Raw genomic sequence first — 22,760 nt, forward strand, 5'->3', positions numbered from 1 at the left:
CTTTAAGGATCTTGCAGAGTGGGTAGTCAACATGAATGTTATTGGCTCAGAAAGTCAGAGCACATGGGTTTACCTTCTAGGCCAAACTGAATGACCTTGGTTCTATGGGTGTCAGTGTGTATTTTGACTCACTTTCCACTTGGGAGGGGGAGTAAATGGGAGTGCAAACAAGAACTGAGAGCAAGAGTGAGAGAGAATATTCTGAAGAATTGGATCCAATTATCTAGTGGGGGAAGGAGTAGTGCTCTTACCTGAGGCAAATCCCAGAATAACCACAACCATCAGCCAGCAGAAACGCAGTAAGTCTCCAAAAATCATCTACAGAAAACAGAGAAGGGGAGAGAGGGTGGAGTGATTCTTTTCCCATTTGCCTCTCAGCAGATATCGCTAATTGATCAGGAGGTCCCTGGAGTTCCACCAGATCCACTCTGAGCAGCATTTTTCTTTTGGCTCCCACCCTCTCCCTCTATCTGGGAAGGTCCCATGGATGAAGCCAGAGGAAACTTTGGGGGAAGCACTGACCTTCTGAATCATGATGCTGAAGGGACCCAACATCTGGAATCCTCGGGCAAAGTATATAACGCTGCACCAGCCCAGTACCAGACCGAGGGACATGGGCACCACCTCCCCTCTGGTGTTGGAGAGCCTCATCACCATGGTCACCAGCACTAGGGAGGCAGAGGTGATGCTGGGGGGGAGAGCAGAGAGCAGGAAGTGAGAGGAAGGCTGGATATTCTAGGTCCTCTCCAACACAGTCATGACTTGGGTGGTACCTACACACTTAGACTTAATCTTTATATCTGAAACACACATATAGGAAAAGTAAGCTGAGGTGTAGGTCCCAGAGAGACCTGGAGCAATTCTGGTGAGGGAAGACATGGGGCTGGAAGGAAGGGACACTCACATGATGACATGGAATGGCCCACCAAGGACAGTCTGTCCAAAATAGCGAGAGACACCAACCCTGAAGATGTCTGGGATCTGGGAAGAGGCCAGTAAAACAAAAAGACCATGGAGACTGCAGTTCAGTCTGGGGTCTCAGGTAGATGGCCTTGGCCTGGACCCCATGTGTACCTCACCTCTAGGATCAGCATGATTAGAGCCCCGACGACGGTCACCAGCTCCCCCACCAGCCGGATTTTATCCTGTTCAGTTACATAGGCCTCCTATGAGGGAAAATTCAGGATGAGAAATGCTTTCTGATGAACTGAAACTCAAATCCTTTTGGGCAAGTGGTCTAATGCAAGGGTGGAGAACCTTAGGCCCACAGGTTGCATAAAGTCCATGAAATCATTTGGTCTGACCCTGCCAAGGCATTAAGGGTGAATTAATTAAATGTTTGACCAAATATAGCAGGCTAATTTTTTTATACCAGGCTAATTTTTAAGTTGATAATTTTGTATGGCTCACAAATGATGTTATAAATATCCAAATGGTCCTTGGCAGAAAAACGGTTCCACACCCCTGGTCTAAAGTAACTAAGGTCTATCCAAAATGAAGAAAAGATCACCTTTCTACACCACCACACCCAGGATGGTTTTGTCATTGTGGCTAACTCTGTGACCAGGACATTAGTCTGTGTATCCATATGTTGCTTATGCTGATAACTTGAGTAATTCCCTAGCAAGTCATCTTTTATACATATGTTATGAGTGGTAATTTATGATATATGTACCGAAGGGCTGTGATCACATTTCAGAGCATCAAGTTTAGAAAGTTATTGTAACAGGATGAGGTATTAGTGGCTTGGAATGGTTTCAGCTATGCGGAAATTCCAGCTTTTCCAATCCCATTGTGGTTCCTGGCAGGTAGAAGAGACTATAAACATATCACAGAATTCAGTTTCCCGTGTGGAGTCAGAACCCACTAACTCTAGCACAACCTCGACTCAGTCACTAGACTTTCCTGATCTTGAGGTTTCTCATCTGAAAAATGGAAACTCTGATGCTTACCTCCCCAGGGTTACTGTGAAGTTGGAATTAGATGATGTATTTGGTTGTACTTCATAATCTATAAAATAGTATAGATATATTTATCATGGTTTTATTAGGACTTGGCAATAGAGAAAAGAGCAGGCAAGGTGCTAGAGACACTATATGGATTTTAGTTCTGAGGAAGGGTCCCTGTCTTGTCCCGAGCAGTAGGTGTAGAAAGTATAGTCCTATGTTCAAGATAAAAATAAGACCATCCTTTTTGGATGCATATTACATCATAGGGAGCCTTTGCAACATTACACAGAGATAGTGATGGAGCTCTACCATAATGATCTTTAACTTTTTTGAAGTTCTGAGCACATCTGAGAATATCATAAAGACTACAGACCCTCCTTCCAGAAAACAGTTCATACATATGTAGTCCCCACATAAATTTAGACAAATAATTTTAACACATTCCAGTACCCTTTACACTTTTGAGAACTCTGTTCTCCATAGTCACATCTCTGAATAGTGTAACCAAGTTAGGAGTTGAGGGACCCTGGAGTCAGTGCGAAAGTTGATGATATCAACTGGAGAGGATATGATTGCTCATGACACATAAGGAAAGGTAAGTAACTTTACTTTGCTAATAAACTGGAACCTCTTAGCATCTCGCTGCAGGCTACTTTGGTGGTGCACTCGCTGGTACAATGAGAGGCATAGCTTTTGAAACAGGAAGAGATGTCATATGGTAGGAGGTGATCTATGGTATAAAAAAAGTACCCACCAAGTGCCTCATGGCTCAGAATGTGTAGAACAGAGCAAAAGAAGCCAAGGAGATAGCCTTTAAGCGTAGGGCCAGACTGACCAGCATATGGTTGAAATGTTGAAACTACATCATATGGGGCCAAGAAAGACTGGGAAAAGAGTTGGTATCTGTGCCTGCTGAACAGTGTGATCTAACAACCCGTGACTAGATTTTAGTTACATTTTTGTTGTTTAAAGAGTTGATGATCTGTGAACTTCTCTGACATTTATCTGTCTTGAGAAACTAGTTAATTGTATTTTATCATATAATGGGAAATTTCCTTTTCCTTTGTTTTCAAGGAAGCTCAGAGTTCTCTCTTCATCCTCAGCTCTAGAAACTACTTTGAATACCCTCTTCTCTGTCCTGAAATTCAGTGAATGGGCTTTGTTCTTTATCTTAATGTTCCCATGGCATCTTGTAAAACATGCCAACTCCTTTTGAGATCAGGTAGTAAGTAATAGGATAAATAAGTATGTTAACTCTAGAAACAAAATAGCACTAAATGTAAAAATAACTGCATCAATGTCATATACATGTCCATACAAAATTTTTGAATTCAGTTTAAAACTTTGTATCTTGACCCTTGCTGGTGTGGCTGAGTTAGTTGAGTGTGGTCTCATGCACTCAAAAGGTCACCATTCAATTCCCAGTCAGGGCACATGCCAGGGTTGCAGGCTCGATCCTCAGTAGGAGGCATGCAGGAGGCAGCCAGTTGATGTTTCTCTCTGTCCCTCTCCCTTCCTCTCTTTCTCTAAAAATCAATTAAAAACATATTTTAAAAAATTCTTTTTAAAAATTTTGTATCTTGGTTGAGTATGTCTACAAAACTGCCACCAACCTTCCCTTGGCTCAATTAAGAAGAAAAGGAAGTACTGTGCACAAATTGGTCAGGTGAGTTGTAGGGATGAGTACGCCCCTAGAGGACAGTGGGAGAGTGGCACCAGCTCTTCCCCAGAGATGAAAAGGTGAAACCCCAACTAATGAGAAATGTTAGGGACAATTTCTATCACCACCACCTTCTTCTTGGATTTCCCCTCACCAGTACCGTTAGCTTGTTCAGCAGATTCCTTTACAGGTACGCGATCCCTGCACAAGTTCACTGGTGAGGTGTCCAGAGACCCCAAGTGTTTGTATCTGCTCCACCTGGGCTCTGATTACCCTAAAAAGTAGTTTCCTTCACCACTTTGTTGCCAAAGGTCCTTTCCCTTAAACCAGGCAGTAGGGTGCTACAGTCTCCTTCCTCCATCATGTTTCCCTGGCTCACCCTTACTTAATCCTCGAGATTTAAGTCACAACTTTCCTCCTGGGTCAGGTGACTCTTGTGTAGGTCCATGGTGCCACTCTGTTCAGAGCCCTCACACTGAAATCATCGGAGGACTCCAGGTCTCACCAGTAATCTTAGAGTTCCCTGAGAGCAGGGACATCTAACTCTGACTTTTCATCCACAACACACAACATAGTAGGTGTTCCCATAATAAGAAAGAAAAGAAGGAAGGAGGGAAAGGAGAGGGTGAACAGGTAGGTAGCAGCCGAGCATGATCTGAGAGTTGCAGGAGAATGGTCAAGGGGGACTCAGGATGTGGGGATGGGGGAAAGGGTGATAATTAATTGGGCTTTCTTGGATTTTCAGGTTCCTAGCTCAAGGTCACTTAAGCAGGCATGGCTAATATTACACAGAAAATATTCCACCCCACCTCTTTAAAAACAAATGTCTTCCAGCAATGACCAGAAGTCTTTATATCATCACATGGCTTGAAATTTCAGGTGTTGTCAGCAACTAACTCCCCTGCAGAGGCTGACTTCAGTGAGAATTGGCCCAGTGAGCTTGCTCTCACTTGCCAGCTGGCTGAGCTCATTGCCTTGAAGGAAATGCCCAGAAGGGATGTGCATAGCACAAGCATGTACCACCAGGGGGAAGGGTGGGGAGCAAGCATGGACGACCTGGGAGGAAGCTGGGAGGACACCAGAAAAAGTTATCAAACCTCAGTCCTAGACCCACTTTTCCTCCCCAAGATCCCAGTCTTACAAAGGAAAGAAGCTCCCAGAAAGAGTCTTACTGGCTCATAAAGAAGAGTTACTCTGATCCTCTCAAATGTACAGGGGTTTCTTACTAGGTTGCCCATCAGAAACAACTGGGAAGTTTTTGTCACGACATCCATACCCATGCAAACACTAGGGATTCTCACTCAATTAGTTTGGATCAGAGACCTAGCATTTTTTTTAAATGTAGGCGTTCCTTCTATACTTCAAGTTGAGAACCACTAGACCAAAAAAGAGGAAAATCTCCTGGTTCTCATCTAATGCCGGAAGCTGGTCCACCCTTGCTGCTTGACACAGTCGCTGCAGGGAAGAAACATCTGCACAGCTTATGTTTCAAGGGACCTGGCGTACATGGCATATGTTTGCTCCCCCTCTTAGCACTATGTGTTTTAAACAGGACCACCTCCCCGAGAAAGGTTGTTTCCCCAGGTGAGGATTTTTCCCTGGAGTTAGGGATTAACAGGACTAAGGAAGAGAATAAATCACTGAAACCCCCTAGTGTTACAAGAATACCATGTACTACTTATGAAGAATTTGGACTAAGACTGTTGGCAATAAATTTGGGACTTGTTGGGCCCACGTCTCCAGGGGTCTGCCCACCAGGGAAAGAAATAAAACCTATACCCCTGGAGATCCACCGACACAGGGCAGTCCCAGGGAAGGCAAGCAGTGAGGCTGGGAGGACATAACCTTTACTGGGTAGGATAATCTCCTTCAGTCACTTCCTTGTAGCCTATCAGTAGAACAGTGACCTTGGAATAGCCCTTGTAATGGAACACAGAGATTAACCTAGACAAGATTAAAATCAACAGAACTAGATAGAGACAGGATTTTGGCAAAGGTCAGATAAGAAACAAGGAACTGTAGAATGTTACCCAAAACATACCATGATGTGATTATAGAGGCATGCTTATAGGATCAAATGGTATGAATATAGATGTAACAGGACAATAAAGGGAGAACCTCCCTATGCTGATCAACTGAACCCTGCCTCTGTGTCATTCCTTCTTCGCCAACTCTGTCCACACCTTTGGGAACCCCTGGACCTGCTGGGGCTGGACCCCAACAATCTAAGACTGCTTTCCACGCATTTTATTTCATGTCTTGGTCTCTGCATTTTCTCAGAGGAGTCCTTACCAAAGAAGGAGGACCTACCCTATATCCTATCAAAAATGGTGCCTATGGCTGAAACCGGTTTGGCTCAGTGGATAGAGCATCGGCCTGCGGACTGAAAGGTCCCAGGTTCGATTCCGGTCAAGGGCATGTACCTGGGTTGTGGGCACATCCCCAGTGGGAGATGTGCAGGAGGCAGCTGATCGATGTTTCTCTCTCATCGATGTTTCTAACTCTCTATCCCTCTCCCTTCCTCTCTGTAAAAAATCAATAAAATATATTAAAAAAAATGGTTCTTATGGTCAAATCTAGAAAATAGACAGTAGCTTTGGTAGCTGGATGTGGGAGACACTTCTGTATGTGACTCCCTGCCCTTGTACTCCAGTGTCCCTCATCTTTCCAGGGAAAGATTAGATGTGGCCAGATGAGTGTGCAGGCCTAGGTTCAGGACAAAGCCTGGAGACATACATTTCTCATGCAATGGATCCCCTAAGAAGGAAAACTGGAATTCAGCACCTTGGTCCGGAGGGAGAAATGGCCTGGCTTCATATTAAAGAGGAAGCAGACCAGAACCCCAGACCCATCACTGCCTTTACTAGATGAGTGTCTTTGCCAATGTACTTAACCTTTCTAGATTGACTTCAGATTCACTGTCTTAAAAATGGTGATAATAATATTATTTATTTATTAGGATATGTATGAGGATCAAATGGTATGAAAGTGTTTTATCATCCAAAATAGGGTATACAAAATTAAAGCATCGCCCAGCAATGAGTCAGAAATGCAGAATCTCAGATCCCACCCCAGACTTGCTTCCAGAATCTGCAAATTCACAGAATCTCCAGAGCACATGTAAAGTGCACCAAGCAAGCACTCAGTAGATGCTGTTTTTACCTAGCTGGTTCCCTGCTTCTCTTCATCTCTTTCCCTGTCTTTAATTTGCTGTGATTGTTCCATAGGAAGTGGTTAGGACCCCTGAACAAAACAGTGTAGAGTTGGAGATCAGTGGGGCTTTCAAATAGCTGGGATGCTCTGGGTCATTGAGAGCTTTGAGAAACAATGATGTGTAGACAGATCAATCCACTGACCATGACAAGCAGAGGATGATTTAAAATGAGTGGAAACCTGCCTGCCATGTCACTCCTGCCAGGGTCTTCTCCCTTACTCTCTGTATCCAATCCTTTGCACTGTAGCATTGATTTTACCTTCAATAAGTCTCCTGGTGCTAATCCTTTCTCTCAGTTTCCCCATCACAACCCAAGAACAATTAACCATTGTCTCTTGCTTGCTAACCTATAATTACCTCTTAACTGATCTCCCTACATCATCCCTGGCCTTCTCCAATCAGTTCTCCACCCTACAGAGACATTTTTCTAAAATAAAGTCTAGTCAAGGCCCTCCCTTCTTTAAAATCCTTCAGAGCTCTCCATTACTTCTGGATAAAGAGTGTGGCTTCTCTATCAGTATGGCCTGCACGGCCCTGATGATCAGCGAAAGATTTGCCTGGACAGCCTCATCTGGAGGCTCCTGCCCAGCTCCTGTGCTCCCCGTCTTCACTCACTGCCTAGACGTTGGCGAGGCTCTTTCTGCCTTTGCATAGGCCTCTTTTCTGCTTAAACTCACTTTGTACCTTTCTCTCTTACCCAGGTCTCAGCTCAGTAATAAAAGGCCAGAGTTTTGCTCAGACCATGTTGAATTTCTAACACCTAGAATAATATCTAGGCTCTATGAAGCTCTCAATGATTATTTGTTTAATGAATGGATTAGTGAAGTTTTTTGGTGGGGGAAAGGACAGAGGAGAGATTGAAAACATTTTCAAGAGACAAAATGGAAATTTGATGATGGAAAATCTTCAAGAGACAAAGCGATCTGATGGTGAGTGACTAATGCCCTCTTGCTGACCAGCACATCAGGAATCTAATGATTGGAGTGATTGACTTCAGACTGGACAGCTGGAGCTGAATCGATACCAAAGATGGAAATTGGTAGTTTTAAGCCTTGGCTAAATATCAGGATCACTAAAAGAGTTTCTTATAAATACCAATTCAGGGCCTCACTCAGACATTCTGACTTATTAGGTGTGACGTAGCTTACTTAGAACTGGTATCTTTACTAGCTTCCCATGTTTGTAATGTGCAATCTTGGTTAAAAACTATTGATCTACAGATCTGTTAAAACTAACAACCAAGCGGCCTGACTCCCAGACTTTGAACTGTCTACCCACCTGCAAACCTAAGAGAACCAATGCTATAGTGGCTGTTGTACTGTCCAAACCAAATAGACATTGAATGGAGATAGGAAATTAACTCCACTTAATTAACAGAGTTCTTGGGAAACTCTGGAAAAGCATAACTTTTATGGATGAACAATGAGGCATCTTAGGCTTAAGACGCTCATTAAGATATCTTTAAGACTAGATTGAGATGAACTCCATCCTCATATATATCTGCTTTTGAGTAGTGTGTAGTATTTTTCTTTCACTTCAGCTGTCTTGAGACAGTGCTCTAGGCCAGTGGTCGGCAAACTGTGGCTCAGCAAACCACGGCTTGAGAGCCACATGTGGCTCTTTGGCCCCTTGAGTGTGGCTCTTCCACAAAATACCCGCTCTTCCACAAAATACCGACTTCTGCGCATGGGCCACGAAGTTTCAATTGCACTGTACGTGCGCGCGCACTCGTGGTATTTTGTGGAAGAGCCACACTCAAGGGGCCAAAGAGCCACATGTGGCTCGCGAGCCGTGGTTTGCCAACCATGGCTCTAGGCTATCCTCATGGAGCCCAGTGACTGCTCCAGAACCCACGAGATCCACAGAGGAAATCCTACAGTGACTAAGACTGAAATCCTGTGTGTCCAGATTGATTAATTTAATTGGATGTTAAAGTATTCATTTGTCTAACAAAAAGCTCCATGGGCTAAGGAATCTGTCAACAATTGCATTAATCAAGTCAACACATGTATTGATACATTTTCATTTTTTCAAGTAACAAAAAGGCAGGAAAAAAAGAAAAATTTCTATTAGCTAACTAATCTGGTGCATCATGAAAGCAGAATCTTTCAGATCATGGTGATAGGTGTAGAAGCCCCTGATCTGATCCAGATTGACTTACTATTGAATGCAAGGAACACAAAAAATCCATAAACTCAGGACCACGTCTCAAGGGGCAATGCCAAAGAATAGGAACCTCTCATTGGTGAGCTTTGCTATCCAAACCCCTTACAATAGCATTCTTAACCTTCTTTACCTCCTTCCCCATGAAGGTAAAGATATTTGAAAGTCAAGAGTCTTCTGTTTGGACCAATAATTACTTAAATAGCAGGGGGTGAGAGACACTTCTGTATGTGACTCCCTGCCCCTGCACTCCAGTTTTCCTCATCTTACCAGGGAAAGAGTAAAAGAGAAAAAGGATAAAATAGGAAAAGAAAAGAATAGGAGAGAGAGAAAAAAAAGAAGAAGATGAGTAGGCACAGTCAGCTAAAATTATGCTTCACCTAGTCCTGAGGCAAGGGGAGGGGTTTTATAATATAATTTAGACTATCTGGGTCAAAGGAACATGTTTGTACACAATTAGTCCTGCCCCAAAGAGAAAGTCACACAGGGAGGAGATTTGGTGCTAATTAATCACTTGGCATCACCCAACTCTTGGGCCAGAACACTATCTACATTCCAGATCCAGAAAACCCCTAAGTAAGCTTGAGACAAAGGAAGGCTGGGAATTAGTACATCTGCAGAAATAGGGCTGGGGATGTTGGAAAAGCCCAGCTACCCCCAACTCCTTCATGTTTATATCTTTTTCTACTTCTAGCCACTCACCCATTCACTTGGCCATCTTCTAAATGTCCTTAGTTCCCCAGTTTGGTCTCCATACTAGGGCCAAGCCTCATGCCCATTTTGAGATGCATGGGACACAAATTCCCCTAAGCACTCATGCCCTCCTCTAACAAGTCAGCAAATCCTTTTTTATGAGATACAGGGCTCTGGATACATAAGCATCTATCTATATATTTAGAGGTGGTTATAGAAGCAGAAGTAATAGAGTGCCTTGATCTACTTTAGGGTTTAGTGAGGCATTTGGCCCTGTTCCTTCTCTGAGCATACCACTGTCTTTGGTCTAACTTTGCTCCTTGGCCTACGCAGTTTATGCTCTCATTCTGGCACTAGTCCAGGCTGAGTTATACCCATGGCTAGTCCATCCTGCATAGAGCATACATCTCCAGTCACCTACCTCCTACTTGCCTGGCTAAATTCTTCCTCCTCTGTCTCACTTTCTGCCCACATGCCTGCAGCCCCTTTCAGCTCTTTTCAGATCACCAGGACAAAAAAGTTATCCTACGAAAAATTAACCAGCCCAATGTAGCTATGCTTGTTGAATGCCTATCTTCAAAAATACTCATTGGAGTCTACTCATTCTGCTATACTCAAAGGAGGATTTGCTCCCTCTAACAGCAGACTCTTAGATTTCTTCCACACCTCTACTCAGTGTCCTCACCACCCAGGTCTCTGAAGGACACCACGGGTGGGATGCAAGCCCACCAGAGTAAATTTGCTTCCGAGATTATTGGCTTCGGCCTGCTACACTATAGAGGCACCCTTCTGCAGCGTATCTGACAGGTGGTCAGACAGCTGACACATCCTTGCCAATGTGCTTCGTATTGACAGAACACAGAAGAGAATGGAAGCCAGAGGGCTATGCTGCCCTCACAGAGATGAAATGGACCCAGACACGGACATGGAGCATGATTTCTCTTCCGTTAGAACAACAGCGTTTCCCTTCAAGTTCACATTACAAAAGACTGGTCCTCTCCCTACACTGAAAGGACTTTTACCAATGCACAGTATTCCTAACACCAAGCATCCTTTCAAAGTCAGTGAGAGAAGCCACAACTCCCTGGACAAGTGTATTTTTACTCAGTAAGCCTCCTTTCTGGTGCCCCTATCTCATGTCCAACTTCTGTCAGTTGCTTAGGAGCCTGCAGCTGTTAGAGCCCAGTGAAGGGTATCTTCCCTGGGTAGTATCATTTTGGTCTCCAGCACCATCGCCCCATTTTAACATTCCCTTTCATTTCCTTCTGTGAAGAGTCACCTGTAGCAGTTTCTGTTCCATAAGGGTGATATCTCGGGAATCTGTGTGATTGCTGCTACAATTCTTGAGGGGGCGGTTGACACAGCACATGGTGAAGCAGCTCATGTAGAGCACATACAAGGCACCCAGAATGCAGAAGTAGGGCCTCCCATATTTCCTCCACTTGAAGCTCACCAGCTGCTTCACTGGGGTCTGTTCCAGGATCTGGCGAGCCTGCCATGGAAGGAGAATATAGCTTGGGTGACCAACATAGTGAGCAGTGCAGGGCTTCCCACTGGGTCCCAGATGGGCAGGGCAGTCACCAGCATTGGCATCATCATTTTTTTTACAGACAACTAGTAAACCTCTTCTATATACTAGGGCTATAGGTCAAGTGTTATAGAAGTGAACACAAAACACTATAACATCATTGAGGCATTGAACAATGAGCAGCACATAGTTGAAAGGGAAAGTTTGTAAGATCATTCCATGAAGTAGTAGCAATTGCCAAGGCAGGAAGGTATGAGAAGCCATTTGGAGATGAGATATGTTTGGGGATAAGAGATAACCTGTTGGGAGTGATGGGCAGGAGTTAAAATGAATAAATGCTATACTGGACAGATTATCCTACATCATGAATGTTAAAGTGGGGAGTTTGAACTTTTTTCTTAACATAATGAGAAGCAATTGGGAGTTCAAGCAAGGAAGTAGCCAGATTTGTTCTAGAAGTCTTATGGTCTGGAGAGAAGTGATAGAGGACCCAGGTAGTAGAATGTGTCAATGATCTCTGATGTAACTAGATAGTGAAAGGTTAAAGATACAAATGTGAGGGGGTAATGGACGTTTGAGAAAATATAAAAAGGCAATTTTTTTTTAAAAAAAGGGAAAATTCAAAGCACAGCTGGAGAGATTAACCATTGACTGAAAGAATATATTTTCCATTAAACCTAGAGAAGAGAGAGAGTGCAGTTTCCAGATATGTGTGGCAGGACCAGGCAGGAAGATAAAGAAGGTAGGAGACTGGGTCTTCTGATAGAACTAAGGTGGAAGGCAGTGAGGGACATAAAAGGAGCTGGAAGAGAACTTTGAAGGAATAGAAAACTAGCTGACAAAGACAAGAATAAAACCTATAGGAGAATATTGAGAGTTGGCTGAAATCAGAGACCAAGGACTTGTGGTGGCACAATCTATCAGAGGGAGTAGGCTCTAATGAGGTATACTGTGTCCAGGAATATCCTCTGAGGAAGTTCATACAAACTAGCCACTCACCTTTACTTCTTTTCATTACCACTTAGTCATCTGAGTTTATGGCTCTAGACGATTCCTAAGAAATTAACAACTGGCAAATAAATACCGGAAGCTTTATCTGGCCACTATCTTGTAGATTCCTGGTAGTTCAAAGTATTTTATCCTCTCTACCTGTCTTCAATGTATTTGCCTTTCCCTCATATCACTCAACTTGGGCTGATCATTGTTTTTCCCTCTCCAGAAAGCTCTCTATTTTTCTCATCTTCCTGGGAATACCTAACTCCTCCTTAAAGACCCACCTCAGGCACTTCTGGTACATTGTCTCTGATCCACCCAACCTCAATTTTGCTGCCATTATGCACAGTACAAACCCCTGGAATGGTATACATTGTACTCTACTGCAATTATTGAGGAAGGGGACTGTAATTGAGGAAGTTGACAGATAGGAACTGTGTTTTGTTTATTTCTGTATTCTCAGTTCCTTGTACAGCATCTGGGACACAGAAGGTGTTCAATATGCTGAATGACTAAATTAATGAGTGAGTGGTAGTAAGCAACCTCCATTTGGAGAGTTCCTTATCTGAAATGTCAGTGTGACAAAGGTAAGGGAAAAGGACTAGAGCTAAGCAGAGGGAAAGTGCAGTCAGGAAAGGGGTGTTGATTGGACTTTTCTCCCAAAGGTTCCAGGAGTCTTGTCTCCATATATTTCCATATATTATCATGTGAGGAAGTGTCTGGAACCCAGGATCTTAGCAAATGGGTAGGCTCTGCACGAACACATGACAGTCCCTGATCCTCCATCTCATCCTTACCTCCCGCTTCTTAGAGGAGACCACGAGCTCCAGAAAGGACACCTTTTCTCCCCAGGAATCAATCTCTGTGAGGTCATAGAGAGTAGAGGTCAGCGGCCCATAGGTCCACTGGATGTGCTTCCGCTTCTGCATCAGGTGTTGGAACATCTGTGAGAACACAGCAGTGAGTTGGAGTGTCAGTGTGTGAGAAGCTGGTCCAGGGGAGCACCAACATTGAAGAGCTTGGCACCCGTTCCTTGGGACTGATGACAGTCAGGACGTAGCAAGCCTTTGATTCCATAAACCTCCTTATTATTTTTTTGTTATCTTTCCTTCCCACAAACCTTACAAAGATCTCAAAGAAGAGAACAGGCAAAGGGAACAGAACTTTGGGTTCCCAGTAGATATTCTAAAGAATGAGCCTCAGGTCCTCCTTAGCCAGGGATTCCTGAGACTGAGGCTTTTAGTGACAGAGTTGGATGTAAGGGACTACCATCCTTTTGGAGAGTTTGAGGAGAAGGATCATGAGAACATGTAGGGTTGGAGAGTGTCCCTCACCACAGTGTTGCCCTCCACTCCAGCCAGCTTGAAGGGGGTGAGACCCTGGTGATTGGGTATAAGGTCCAGGGACTGCAGGTGGCCCCCATGCCCATCATAGGACAGCAGCAGGTTGTACATCTGGCAGGCAAAGGTCTTGTTGGGCTGGAAGACGAGGATGTGCAACACTGTGTTTCCTGGGGAGGACACCGGTGTCATGCGGCTGCTGGACCCTAGTCCCTGATGGTCCCCATGGTGGGCCTGACCATTGTCCCAGACCCTCCTCTTCCACCCAGGTCCTTCTCAAGTTTTTTCCACGCTCCAGTGCTTACCCAGGGAGTCCTGGGCCCGGATGTTAGCTCCATGTTCAATGAGCAGACGCACGATCTCCTCACTGCCCACGCAGGCAGCAAAGGACAAAGGGTGCTCCCCTGGGGAAACAGAGAGCTCCATGGCATGAGTGCAGGCTGGGATGGGCACCTCCCCAGTGACTGCCTGTTCCTCCACACAGCTCAGCTCTGGGCTTGGCAACACTTGTCAGCAAAACCAGAGGCAGGGATGGTGCAGAGGCCCTGGGGGAATGGGCTCTGGCCTTAAGCCCTATAAGGGCTGACCCCAATCCACCCCACCCCCTCAGGCACAGAGCTCTCCTCATTCCATCTTCCCCTGGCTCTTGCCTGCCACCTACCTCCCCTTCCCCAGCCCTGGCTCTGGTTCTCACCAAAGTAGATGTGGCTGTGGGGGCTGAGGCGGAAAGCTGTTCCTGTAGCTCTGGCAGAGACGCATGCCCCGTGGGCGAGCAGGGCTCGCACCAAGTTCACATTCTGGTTCATGATGGCCACGTGCAGTGCAGTCTGACCTGGTTCAGAGAGAGCCCTCAGTCATGGGGTTCTGTCCCCATTTCTTCCAAAGGTGCACCATCTGCCTGGCTTGCAGGAGGTCCCTGACACATCCTTGAATAGATTTATGCCCTCAGCTCTGCAGACTGGGCTGTGACTGAGGGCAATTAGTCCCTCAGGCTGTTTACAGCATTGTCCCTACCTCTTGAATTTTGGGGGTAGGGCATAATTGCAATCACTCTAGTGTTGCTGTGAAGGAAATAGAGTACTGTCCTTCAGAGAACATGAAAGGAATTGAGGGAAATAATAAATGGCTTGAGGAAGTCATGGAAGCCAAGACCAGAACCTGTGTATTCTTCCCAACTCAGAGGCCCATGTGAACAGACCCTCCCCTACTTGTTTCCACCTTGAAAAACTGAAGGCTCCTCACCTACAAATGGCTCACAGAGGGTGGACTCATAAACCAGCTCTGGGGCGGCCTCCATCAGCACCATGGCAGCCTCCAGGTTGTCATAGAGGGCCGCTATGTGCAGTGCTGTCTCTCCCAGGGCTCCTGGAGAAGAGTAAGACAGAGGCATCAAACCCTCCCATCAGGGAACAGACCCTTTTGCAGAAACTCTGGAAGTTCTGGGCCAGAGGGGCCCCATCTCTATCACATTAAACTCTGAGCTCACCTCTTTGCCGTAAGTCGCAGCTTCTGTCTAGCAGAAGTTTCTTCAAGACACAAAGGTCGTTGTCCTTGGCAGCCTGAAGTAGTAGAGATTCTTGAATCCTGGGAGAAAATGAACATGAGTGATGCAGAGACAGAATTGCAGTGAAGCTGAGACCAGAGCCATTATATCACATTAGGTCTTCCCACACTGGGGGCCTGGGCTCATTGAGTGGGAGACTCAGCAGAGGCTTGTAGTGACCAGGTGAGGAGGGCCTGGGCTGCAGAGTGGGTGGCCCTGGTGGCCAGGAGAGAAGGTCATGAGGCCTGGCTGAATCCATCTAAGCTGTGTAAATGTTTCAGGAACCTGGGGAGCTGGAGCAGGTCAGGGAGATGGAACTTTGGTCCCCGGTTGACACCCTGGCCTGGGGAGTTTGTGAGATTAGAACTGGGCAGAGAGGATGAGGCAGGCCAGGTATGAGAGCAGTGTGTGTTTGTGAGTTGCTGAAGTTCTGATTACCCCTCTGGACTGTTTAGGTTCACATCCATGACGGGGGCAGGGAGAGTTTGGGGTGGGTTATGGAGAATCTATTCTGGGTGTTGCCCTCAAATTGAATGGTCTAAATACCCCTGTTGTAACTAAGGGGGAACACAACCTGGAGCTTCCCAGATAGTGCAGCTTGGAGTGCGGGGGGTGGGGTGGGGGGGTGGCGGGGGGGGGGGGACGGGGGGGCACCCTGTGGAGAGGCCCATCCCAGGGCACCTCTCTCAGCCAGCCTTTGCTTTCCCTGCCTGGATGAGCCAAACAAGAGACAAAACTAAAGCCCACCCTGATGGGCAAGTCAGTATTAGCTGGCTGTGAAGATGATCACAGGGTCTGGCAGATAGAGGGTCATGAGGGAGAGACAAAAGGCAGACAAACTGACTGGTGACCATGAGGTTTCTCAATCCCAAATTCCTCTTCAGTGGCCCCGTGAGCCATTGGAAAGGGTGTTTTACTTAGCGAAGCAGGTTTTTTTCTCAAGGCAGAGCTAAGGTCTGCCCTAATTTAACGAAGTGCTCTCAGAAATGGACCAGCAGAGAGAGGGACAGCCCCTGCCCCATCTCACCTGGACCCTCAGTCCCAGCCGCAGCTCAGGGCAGCCAGGGCTAGGCTTCCAGAGTTCAGCTCTATGCTGCGGGCACTACACACAGCCTGTCGCCCGAAGCCTCCAGTCCACTGCCCCCTGCAGAGGGAAGGTCTGCCCTAATCTCATTCCAAAGCAGGGACACAGGTGGGAGGCCAAAGGTTCCATTGTAGGCCCTGGAGTGGGTGCTGCTGAGCAAGCAGAGAGCCTTTCCTGGAATGAGGGTTCAGATTGCGCCCAAGCTCTGCTACATAATTTGCAAGGCCTGGGGCAAAATGAAAGTGCAGGACCCCTTGTTTAAAATATTATTAAGAATTTCCAGATGATAGCAGTGCATTAAATAGCGTGCAGGGCTTTTCTGAAGCCCAGAGCCCTGTGCAACTGTAGAGGTCACCTACCTGTGAAACCAGCCCTGGCTGGACCCCTGATCTGCCAGTGTGTGTTCAGCTCATTCCCCGAGCTCCCATGCTCTCCCATGGGAGACAAGTCCTCCAAACACTCCAAGGCAGAGGCCGCCCACAAGATAGGTCCCTGCCCTGCCTGCGCTTCTGGGATCTGGACCTCAGGGCTAATTAGCCAAGATATGACCTGCCCCCAGGTGTATCAGCCCCACCTGCACTGAGTGTCCCAGAAGCAGACACAGGCTTTATCAACAGCTGTATTTCCAGTCCCCAGCACACCGCCGCACACGCCCCACTCAATAAAAGGCAAATGAACTGGTCACCAACTGATGGTCCGCGAACCACTGGTGATCCATGAGATCCAAAAGGTTGGCGACCGCTGACTGAACTGAGGACTCTCTAGTGTCACGTGGGTTTCCCTCCTTGGCTGTCAGCTCCAGGTGAACAAAGCTCTCCTCCTCTTTCCCACCAATCCATTTCCATTTCTACTAATGCTGATTCCTCCCTCTTTCTTCAACCCACAGGGTCTCATCCCTTCCCCAGCAACCTGCTCTCCACCAGCCTGCACCTGTCTGCAACCCCCCTAACATACTGGCTTCTTCCCTCTGGTCCCTCTTGTCCCCACCCTCTTCTCCCACCAAGTAAGCAGATTAGAGCTCTGCCTCTAAATCTATGGAATCCACATCAAGGTCTACCTGTGTGGCTCAACTCCATCCCCCACCCCTCATCACTGAGAGGGGCAACTTGGGTTTTGCGACGAAAGGGCACATCCAAGTGCCTGGCGCTGAACTCCGGGGATAGACTGGAGTGGGCAGGAAGGTCTGTGGATCAGCGAGAGGTGGGACACCATGTGGCCGGACAGCTTACCTCTTCTGTTGCAGCATGTGGGCCTCATCCAGCTGCTGATCCCAGTCTTTCTCTCTGAACATCCATGAGGTCAGAAGTTTCTGGAGGTGGGTCCAGGGCCCTTTCACCTTGGGTGGAGGAGTCCCCATGTCTTCTCCTTGCAGGCAGGTGTTGGGGCGTGGTGAAGAGGCAGGTCCAGGACTCAGCAGCTACTGAGGAAGTGGCCAGGTTTGCTTGGGGGTTGGGAGTGAGAATGATTGTATCTCCCGTGCTATTTGTATGTGCAGTCTGTGGTTGTGGGGTGTGTGTGGGGTGTGTGTGTATGCATGTGCACTGGTGACTGACTGCCCTGTCACGAGAGAGCAGCTTTACCTGGAAGGGGAGGAGCTGTTTCTAGAGTGAACCTCTGAGACACAGAGCCCGCCCTACAGCCAGGAGGGGAGAGGGGAGGGAACTTTGGCAGTGGGTTGGGGCTGAGACCTGGACAGGTGAGGGGTGGGGCAGAGCACTCTGAATGGGGAGCAAGGCGAGAGACCTAGAAGCTGGCTCCCACAAGCAAGGTGAGCAGTCAGTGGGATGCAGGTGATCAGGAAATCATGTCCTCCAGCTGGGCTGTCAGCCTGGTTTGAATCCTGGTTCTCTCAGCCCTTGCAAATCAGTTAGGTGAGCTTTCTGTGCCTCAGTCTGCTACTCTGTAAAAGGAGGGGAGCACCTCTGCTCTCTCATGGAAGTGGCTGTAAAGCATGATCCTAAGAACTCAAGGATGTTGATTCTCCTTCCAGAGATGAGCTTAGAAGCAGCTGGGGCTGCTTCCCTGAGTGGTGGTCATCTCTGTCCTCAACCCTGACTCACAAAAGGGGTCCAGGCCACCCCTCCTCTGTGAGAAACTCAGAGTGACTCTTCTTCTCTTTCAGCTACTTGGAGCCCTCATCAGAGGAGACCTTCAGAGGGCCCTGTGTTTTCACAACAGGAAGAGAGGCAGGTGAAGGAGGTAGACCCACCCACCTTTGGGTCTCTCTCTGGGAATGAGACAGCAGGAGGAAAGAGTAAGCCAAACTGTCTGATAGGGCAGTTTCTATTTCTCCTCCTGATTGTTTTCAAAGCAGTATATACCTACGACTGAACTGTAGTCATTCAATAGCCCTAAGAGATAGGTGGGAATAGGGAAGGTCCTCTTTATTTCATAAGTGAGAAGACCAAGACGGAGCCCAGACGGGAAGTGTGAGTACCTACAGCAAGTAGCAAAACTGGAACTGGCTTTAAAGTTAAAACCTTAGCTCCAGATCACATGCCAGACCTTGTTGCTTCTTAGGAAACTTCTGCCTATAAAGATGTGAGAGATCTGAGTGGAGATCCTTAGGGGACCCTCCCCCTTCGGGGTCTCCAGGAGCAGGGGGAATGCTCGCTTCTTTTGCTGTAAGAATGAAGGTGTTTTTTCTAGCAGTTGCAAGGTGGACAAAACAACCTTTAGAGTAGGACAGGAGTTGAAAGGAAAATAAAAAGGCAAGAAAGAGTAGATGCCGGAGACAAGGAGAAAGCATGCTCTCACCCTGGGGAGGGGGAGGGGTGAGCTGGTTAAGGGGAGGGAGTCACCTTGTGGGACATTTTTCTGCTGCGCTGGGGGTTAGGCAGGGTGAGGTGGTAATAGCCTCTGAAGCCTTGGGATTAGTCTAAGGAGATGGAGGCAGCGATAAGGTTGAGGTGGGGGTTATAGATGAGCTGATAAGCAGGGGCAGGCACAGGAAAGCAGCACCCAGCCTATAAAGCTAATCTTGGAGGGGGTGGGAGAGGGCAGGCCCGGTCAGAGCCGCACGGAGCAGGTGCACAGGGTCCCTCACCAAGGGCAGTGTCCTTGGGTCAGTGAGGAGAAAGGGGGGCAGGCTCTTCACCCTCTCACTTGCCCTTCTGCGCCTGCACTGTGCTCTCCAGTGGGAGGGGCAGGTACCAGCAGCCTGGGGGAACCAGGTTGTCCTAAGGCAAGATTTAAAGAAGCTAGGAAAATTCCTTGGCAAGTGGAATAGGGAAACTGAGATAGATAATTAAACAGCAGTTTGCAGCCATCTAGTAAATCCTATCTTCCCTAAACCAAGGATACTTAGGAGTAAATGTTTTGTTCCTGGCTGCTGTGGCTCAGTTGGTTGAGCGTCATCCCATGCACCAAAAGGTTGCTGGTTTGATTTCTGTTCAGGGCAGCCGATTAATGTTTTGCTCTCATATCAATGTTTCTCTTTTTTTCCCTATCCCTTCCTCTCTCTCTAAAAACCAATAAAAAAATCTTAAAAAAGAATAAATAAATGGTTTGCACTTCTCCCCAACCAGAGCTTAAATCACCCTACTCGGGGAGACAGATAACAGAAATCCAAATCCAATGAGAGCCATTTGTCAACCACACCCAAGGACAGATGAATTTAAGGGAATAAATCTCCTTTTGGCACATCAGCATAGAACTGATGAATATTCTATTGAGATCCTCCACTACAACCTTCCCTAAACTCCCACTCTTTAAAACCCTTCAAAATGAAGGTCCCAGTTCTTGCTCTCTCTCCCAGGAACACACCCACACCTTTTCCCTCCCTCCCCCCTCTTCTTTCCCCACAGGCATTCATTGCCTAAACTAAGAGACCCCATGAGGCTTGCAACCAGGGGAACCATGGGTAGTAGCAGCTCCTCCTGGGTTAACCCTCTGACCCTGTCCTCAAGGCCCCCTTTCTCTGACTTCCCAGTGAGTGAAAGCGGCCCCACCTAGGCTAATGTTTCCCACCTAGGCCCTCTCCTGTCACTTCTTCTATGCTAAGCCCTTCTTGTGTTTCACTGTCCTGAGCTTTAATAGCATACTTTCAAAAATCACCTGGACTCCTGTTGTGGAATCTTTCCTGCACAAGACAAGAGTCCACACACTACCAGCCAGCCCTAGGCAGACCTGCTCCAGGCCAGGTCCCCTTTCCAGTAACAGTCCCACCTGTCCCAGGGGTAGACTAGAGATTTGGAAACTGTTTTCTAATCTTTAAGGAGTTCTCTCTTCTCTTTTCCAGCTTTCTTCCCCACTACTCCTTCACCTCTGTCATCAACCGTATCACTACACTTTCTGTCCCTTTTCTCCTCTCATTCTTCTGCATGCTTTCTCAGATTTCTGGGACCAAAGACACCCACAGCCCCTCTCCCTCAGGCAGCAGCTTCAACCCTATGATGATGCCTTGACGTCTATCGTGACTCTGTAATGCCTTCCAGGTGCCCAGGAGAAGCAGGTAAGAGCAATGTCAGGGCCCAGAGCCGGTTGGTACCAAAGCAGCCAACCCCTTATTCTGATGCAATAAGGAGGACCTCACATGATACCTGGATTTTAATTGATAGGAAATATACTCCTACCTACCTGCCCACAGCCACATAGGGAAAAGATTTGAATACCATACTTGAAAACATTAATAGTGATGCCCACTGGAGGGTGGAACTACTTTCCCTTTTTGTTTTTCATATTTCTTAAATAGTTCTTATTAAGAAAACAAAATTTAAAGGATTCTTGGTTCCTTCAAGGATATATTCTTTTCAGATGGGAAGCTGGGAAGGAGGGTGGTCATTCTAACCAGGTTCTTTCCATTCCTTCCTCTTCTGCAAGACGCTCTCCACCACAGCTTCCTTCCCCATTTATGCTCACAAGCTGGAGATAGCTTCTTTTTTTGGCCAGGAACCAAGAGGCTCCGTCCTCCAAATAGCCAGGAGGACATTAGTGATTTTTTTTTTCCCCCAAGCATCGTTCCCTGGACCTGCAAGTCAATGAGTTCAAGGTAGGAATGAGCAGAGTCACCTGCTTACTTTAATCTTTCCACCCCCACCATCAAGTTACCTCCTGTACCATTCCTCAGTCACCGAGTCACCTGGCTTGGATCACCAGGAAGTATATGAAGTAGGCAATATGGGTAACATCTGTAGAAAGAAATTTCCGCATGCAATCCCCTCTCCCAGAAAGGTTCGTGCTTCTGCACACATCCTTACCCCTGCATTTGGCGGTTCATTCAGATGTGGAATGCATGGGCACCGGGAGTGATGTGGGCTCATTGGGATAGATCAAATGTGTCTAGAATCTTCTCCCACTCATCCCTATCTGCATGCCTCTCCTGTATCTCATGACCTATATCTGTTCTGGTTTTCAGAACAGCCCTCCATGCTGTCTCCCCCACCTCACCTCACCCCACCCCACCCCACCCCACCCCACCCCACCCCACCCCACCCCACCCCAACTCACCCTTAACCATCGTCTCTGTCCCAAGAAGCAGATGAAAATCAGTCACAGCCAGTTACTGCCAACAGGTATGAGCTCACCAGGTTCAAGGGTAGGGTGGGCAGTGGGCCGCTGAGGCAGGTTTCTTGAGATCTGTTAGGTGGGCTCCTTGTCTCTCTGCCACTTTGCTTCTTCTCTGAGGACTCTACCTCCTTCTACCAAGCAAGAAGTTTAGTGAATGAGCCTCTAATGAAGTTTTCTCTGTGACTAAAAGTACAAGAGGATGTACAATGAGAGAAAAGGCTTTTCCAGTCTGTCAGTACAAGAGGGCAAAGTCTAGGCATGAGGACAGTTAGGGGAGGAGGAGGAAGGGGAGAATAGGTTCGACTTAGGCCCAGGACACCCTGCATTCTGTCTGTCCTATTTCCCTCTGTATCTGTCTCTCTTTCTTTTTCTCCCTGTCTCTCTCTCTTACACACACACACACACACACACACACACACACACACACAGCCCAGATGGAACCTTTGTCCACCCTCTCTCCTCCCCCTCCACCTCCCTCATTTTCAATGGACCTGAGTTTTAAGCACAGCCCAGAACTTGAGGATCCTTATTTCAGGCATCTGGTCTCAGCCCATCCTATGCAAGCCACTTTCCTTTGAGAAAGGTTTCATGGAAGAGTGGGAAGCTGTGACATTTAGAATCAAAAGAATTAATCAACAATCCCACTCTGCCCTTTATTTTCTCTGTGATCGTGAGTGGGTGAGTCATTTCTTTTGTGAACCTCAGTAGCCTTATCTATAAAATGGGATGATGACACTATTCCTTTGAGACCTGGCTGCTGTAAGGATGTAATGGATGTGAAAGCAGTTCGCAAACTCTTAAGTCATCTGTATTGATCTCCATAGTCATGCTCGAAGGCTTGGTCGTCCCCTGCTAAATACTCCCCATTCTCTTGCTTAGTGATGGAACTCTCTAGTCAGCTGGAATGAGTCAGCCCATGGCTGTGATATCACAGAGCTCATGAGGTCAGAGGTCCTATAGAAGGGAAGGGAATAAAACGGTGCTGGGAAGGGGGAAGGGGTGGGACAGGGACAGGGGAGGGAGGTGGCAGGGAGCCTCCTGGGCACTGGGAGTGGGGAAGGCCACAACAGTGGCTGGGCAGACCC

The 22,760-nt window shown here is 47.1% G+C and overlaps 1 protein-coding gene across 1 annotated transcript in view; it reads right to left on the reverse strand.

Moving 5' to 3' along the window:
* TRPV5 (transient receptor potential cation channel subfamily V member 5) overlaps nucleotides 1-17,524 on the reverse strand; it is a gene marked incomplete at both ends in the record, with an annotated part of 29,755 nt that extends 12,231 nt beyond the window's left edge. The window contains 12 exons of the mRNA XM_081102495.1: nucleotides 252-318; nucleotides 523-688; nucleotides 905-981; nucleotides 1,080-1,166; nucleotides 10,959-11,171; nucleotides 12,998-13,144; nucleotides 13,535-13,710; nucleotides 13,846-13,944; nucleotides 14,235-14,372; nucleotides 14,783-14,905; nucleotides 15,027-15,124; nucleotides 17,397-17,524. Coding sequence (XP_080958621.1) covers nucleotides 252-318; nucleotides 523-688; nucleotides 905-981; nucleotides 1,080-1,166; nucleotides 10,959-11,171; nucleotides 12,998-13,144; nucleotides 13,535-13,710; nucleotides 13,846-13,944; nucleotides 14,235-14,372; nucleotides 14,783-14,905; nucleotides 15,027-15,124; nucleotides 17,397-17,524 — 1,519 coding nt within the window. The remainder of the gene's footprint in view (nucleotides 1-251; nucleotides 319-522; nucleotides 689-904; nucleotides 982-1,079; nucleotides 1,167-10,958; nucleotides 11,172-12,997; nucleotides 13,145-13,534; nucleotides 13,711-13,845; nucleotides 13,945-14,234; nucleotides 14,373-14,782; nucleotides 14,906-15,026; nucleotides 15,125-17,396) is intronic.
* Between the last annotated feature and the right edge of the window lie 5,236 nt (nucleotides 17,525-22,760).

The sequence above is a fragment of the Myotis nattereri genome (assembly GCF_964212035.1).
Source record: "Myotis nattereri genome assembly, chromosome: 11".
Lineage (NCBI taxonomy): Eukaryota > Metazoa > Chordata > Mammalia > Chiroptera > Vespertilionidae > Myotis > Myotis nattereri.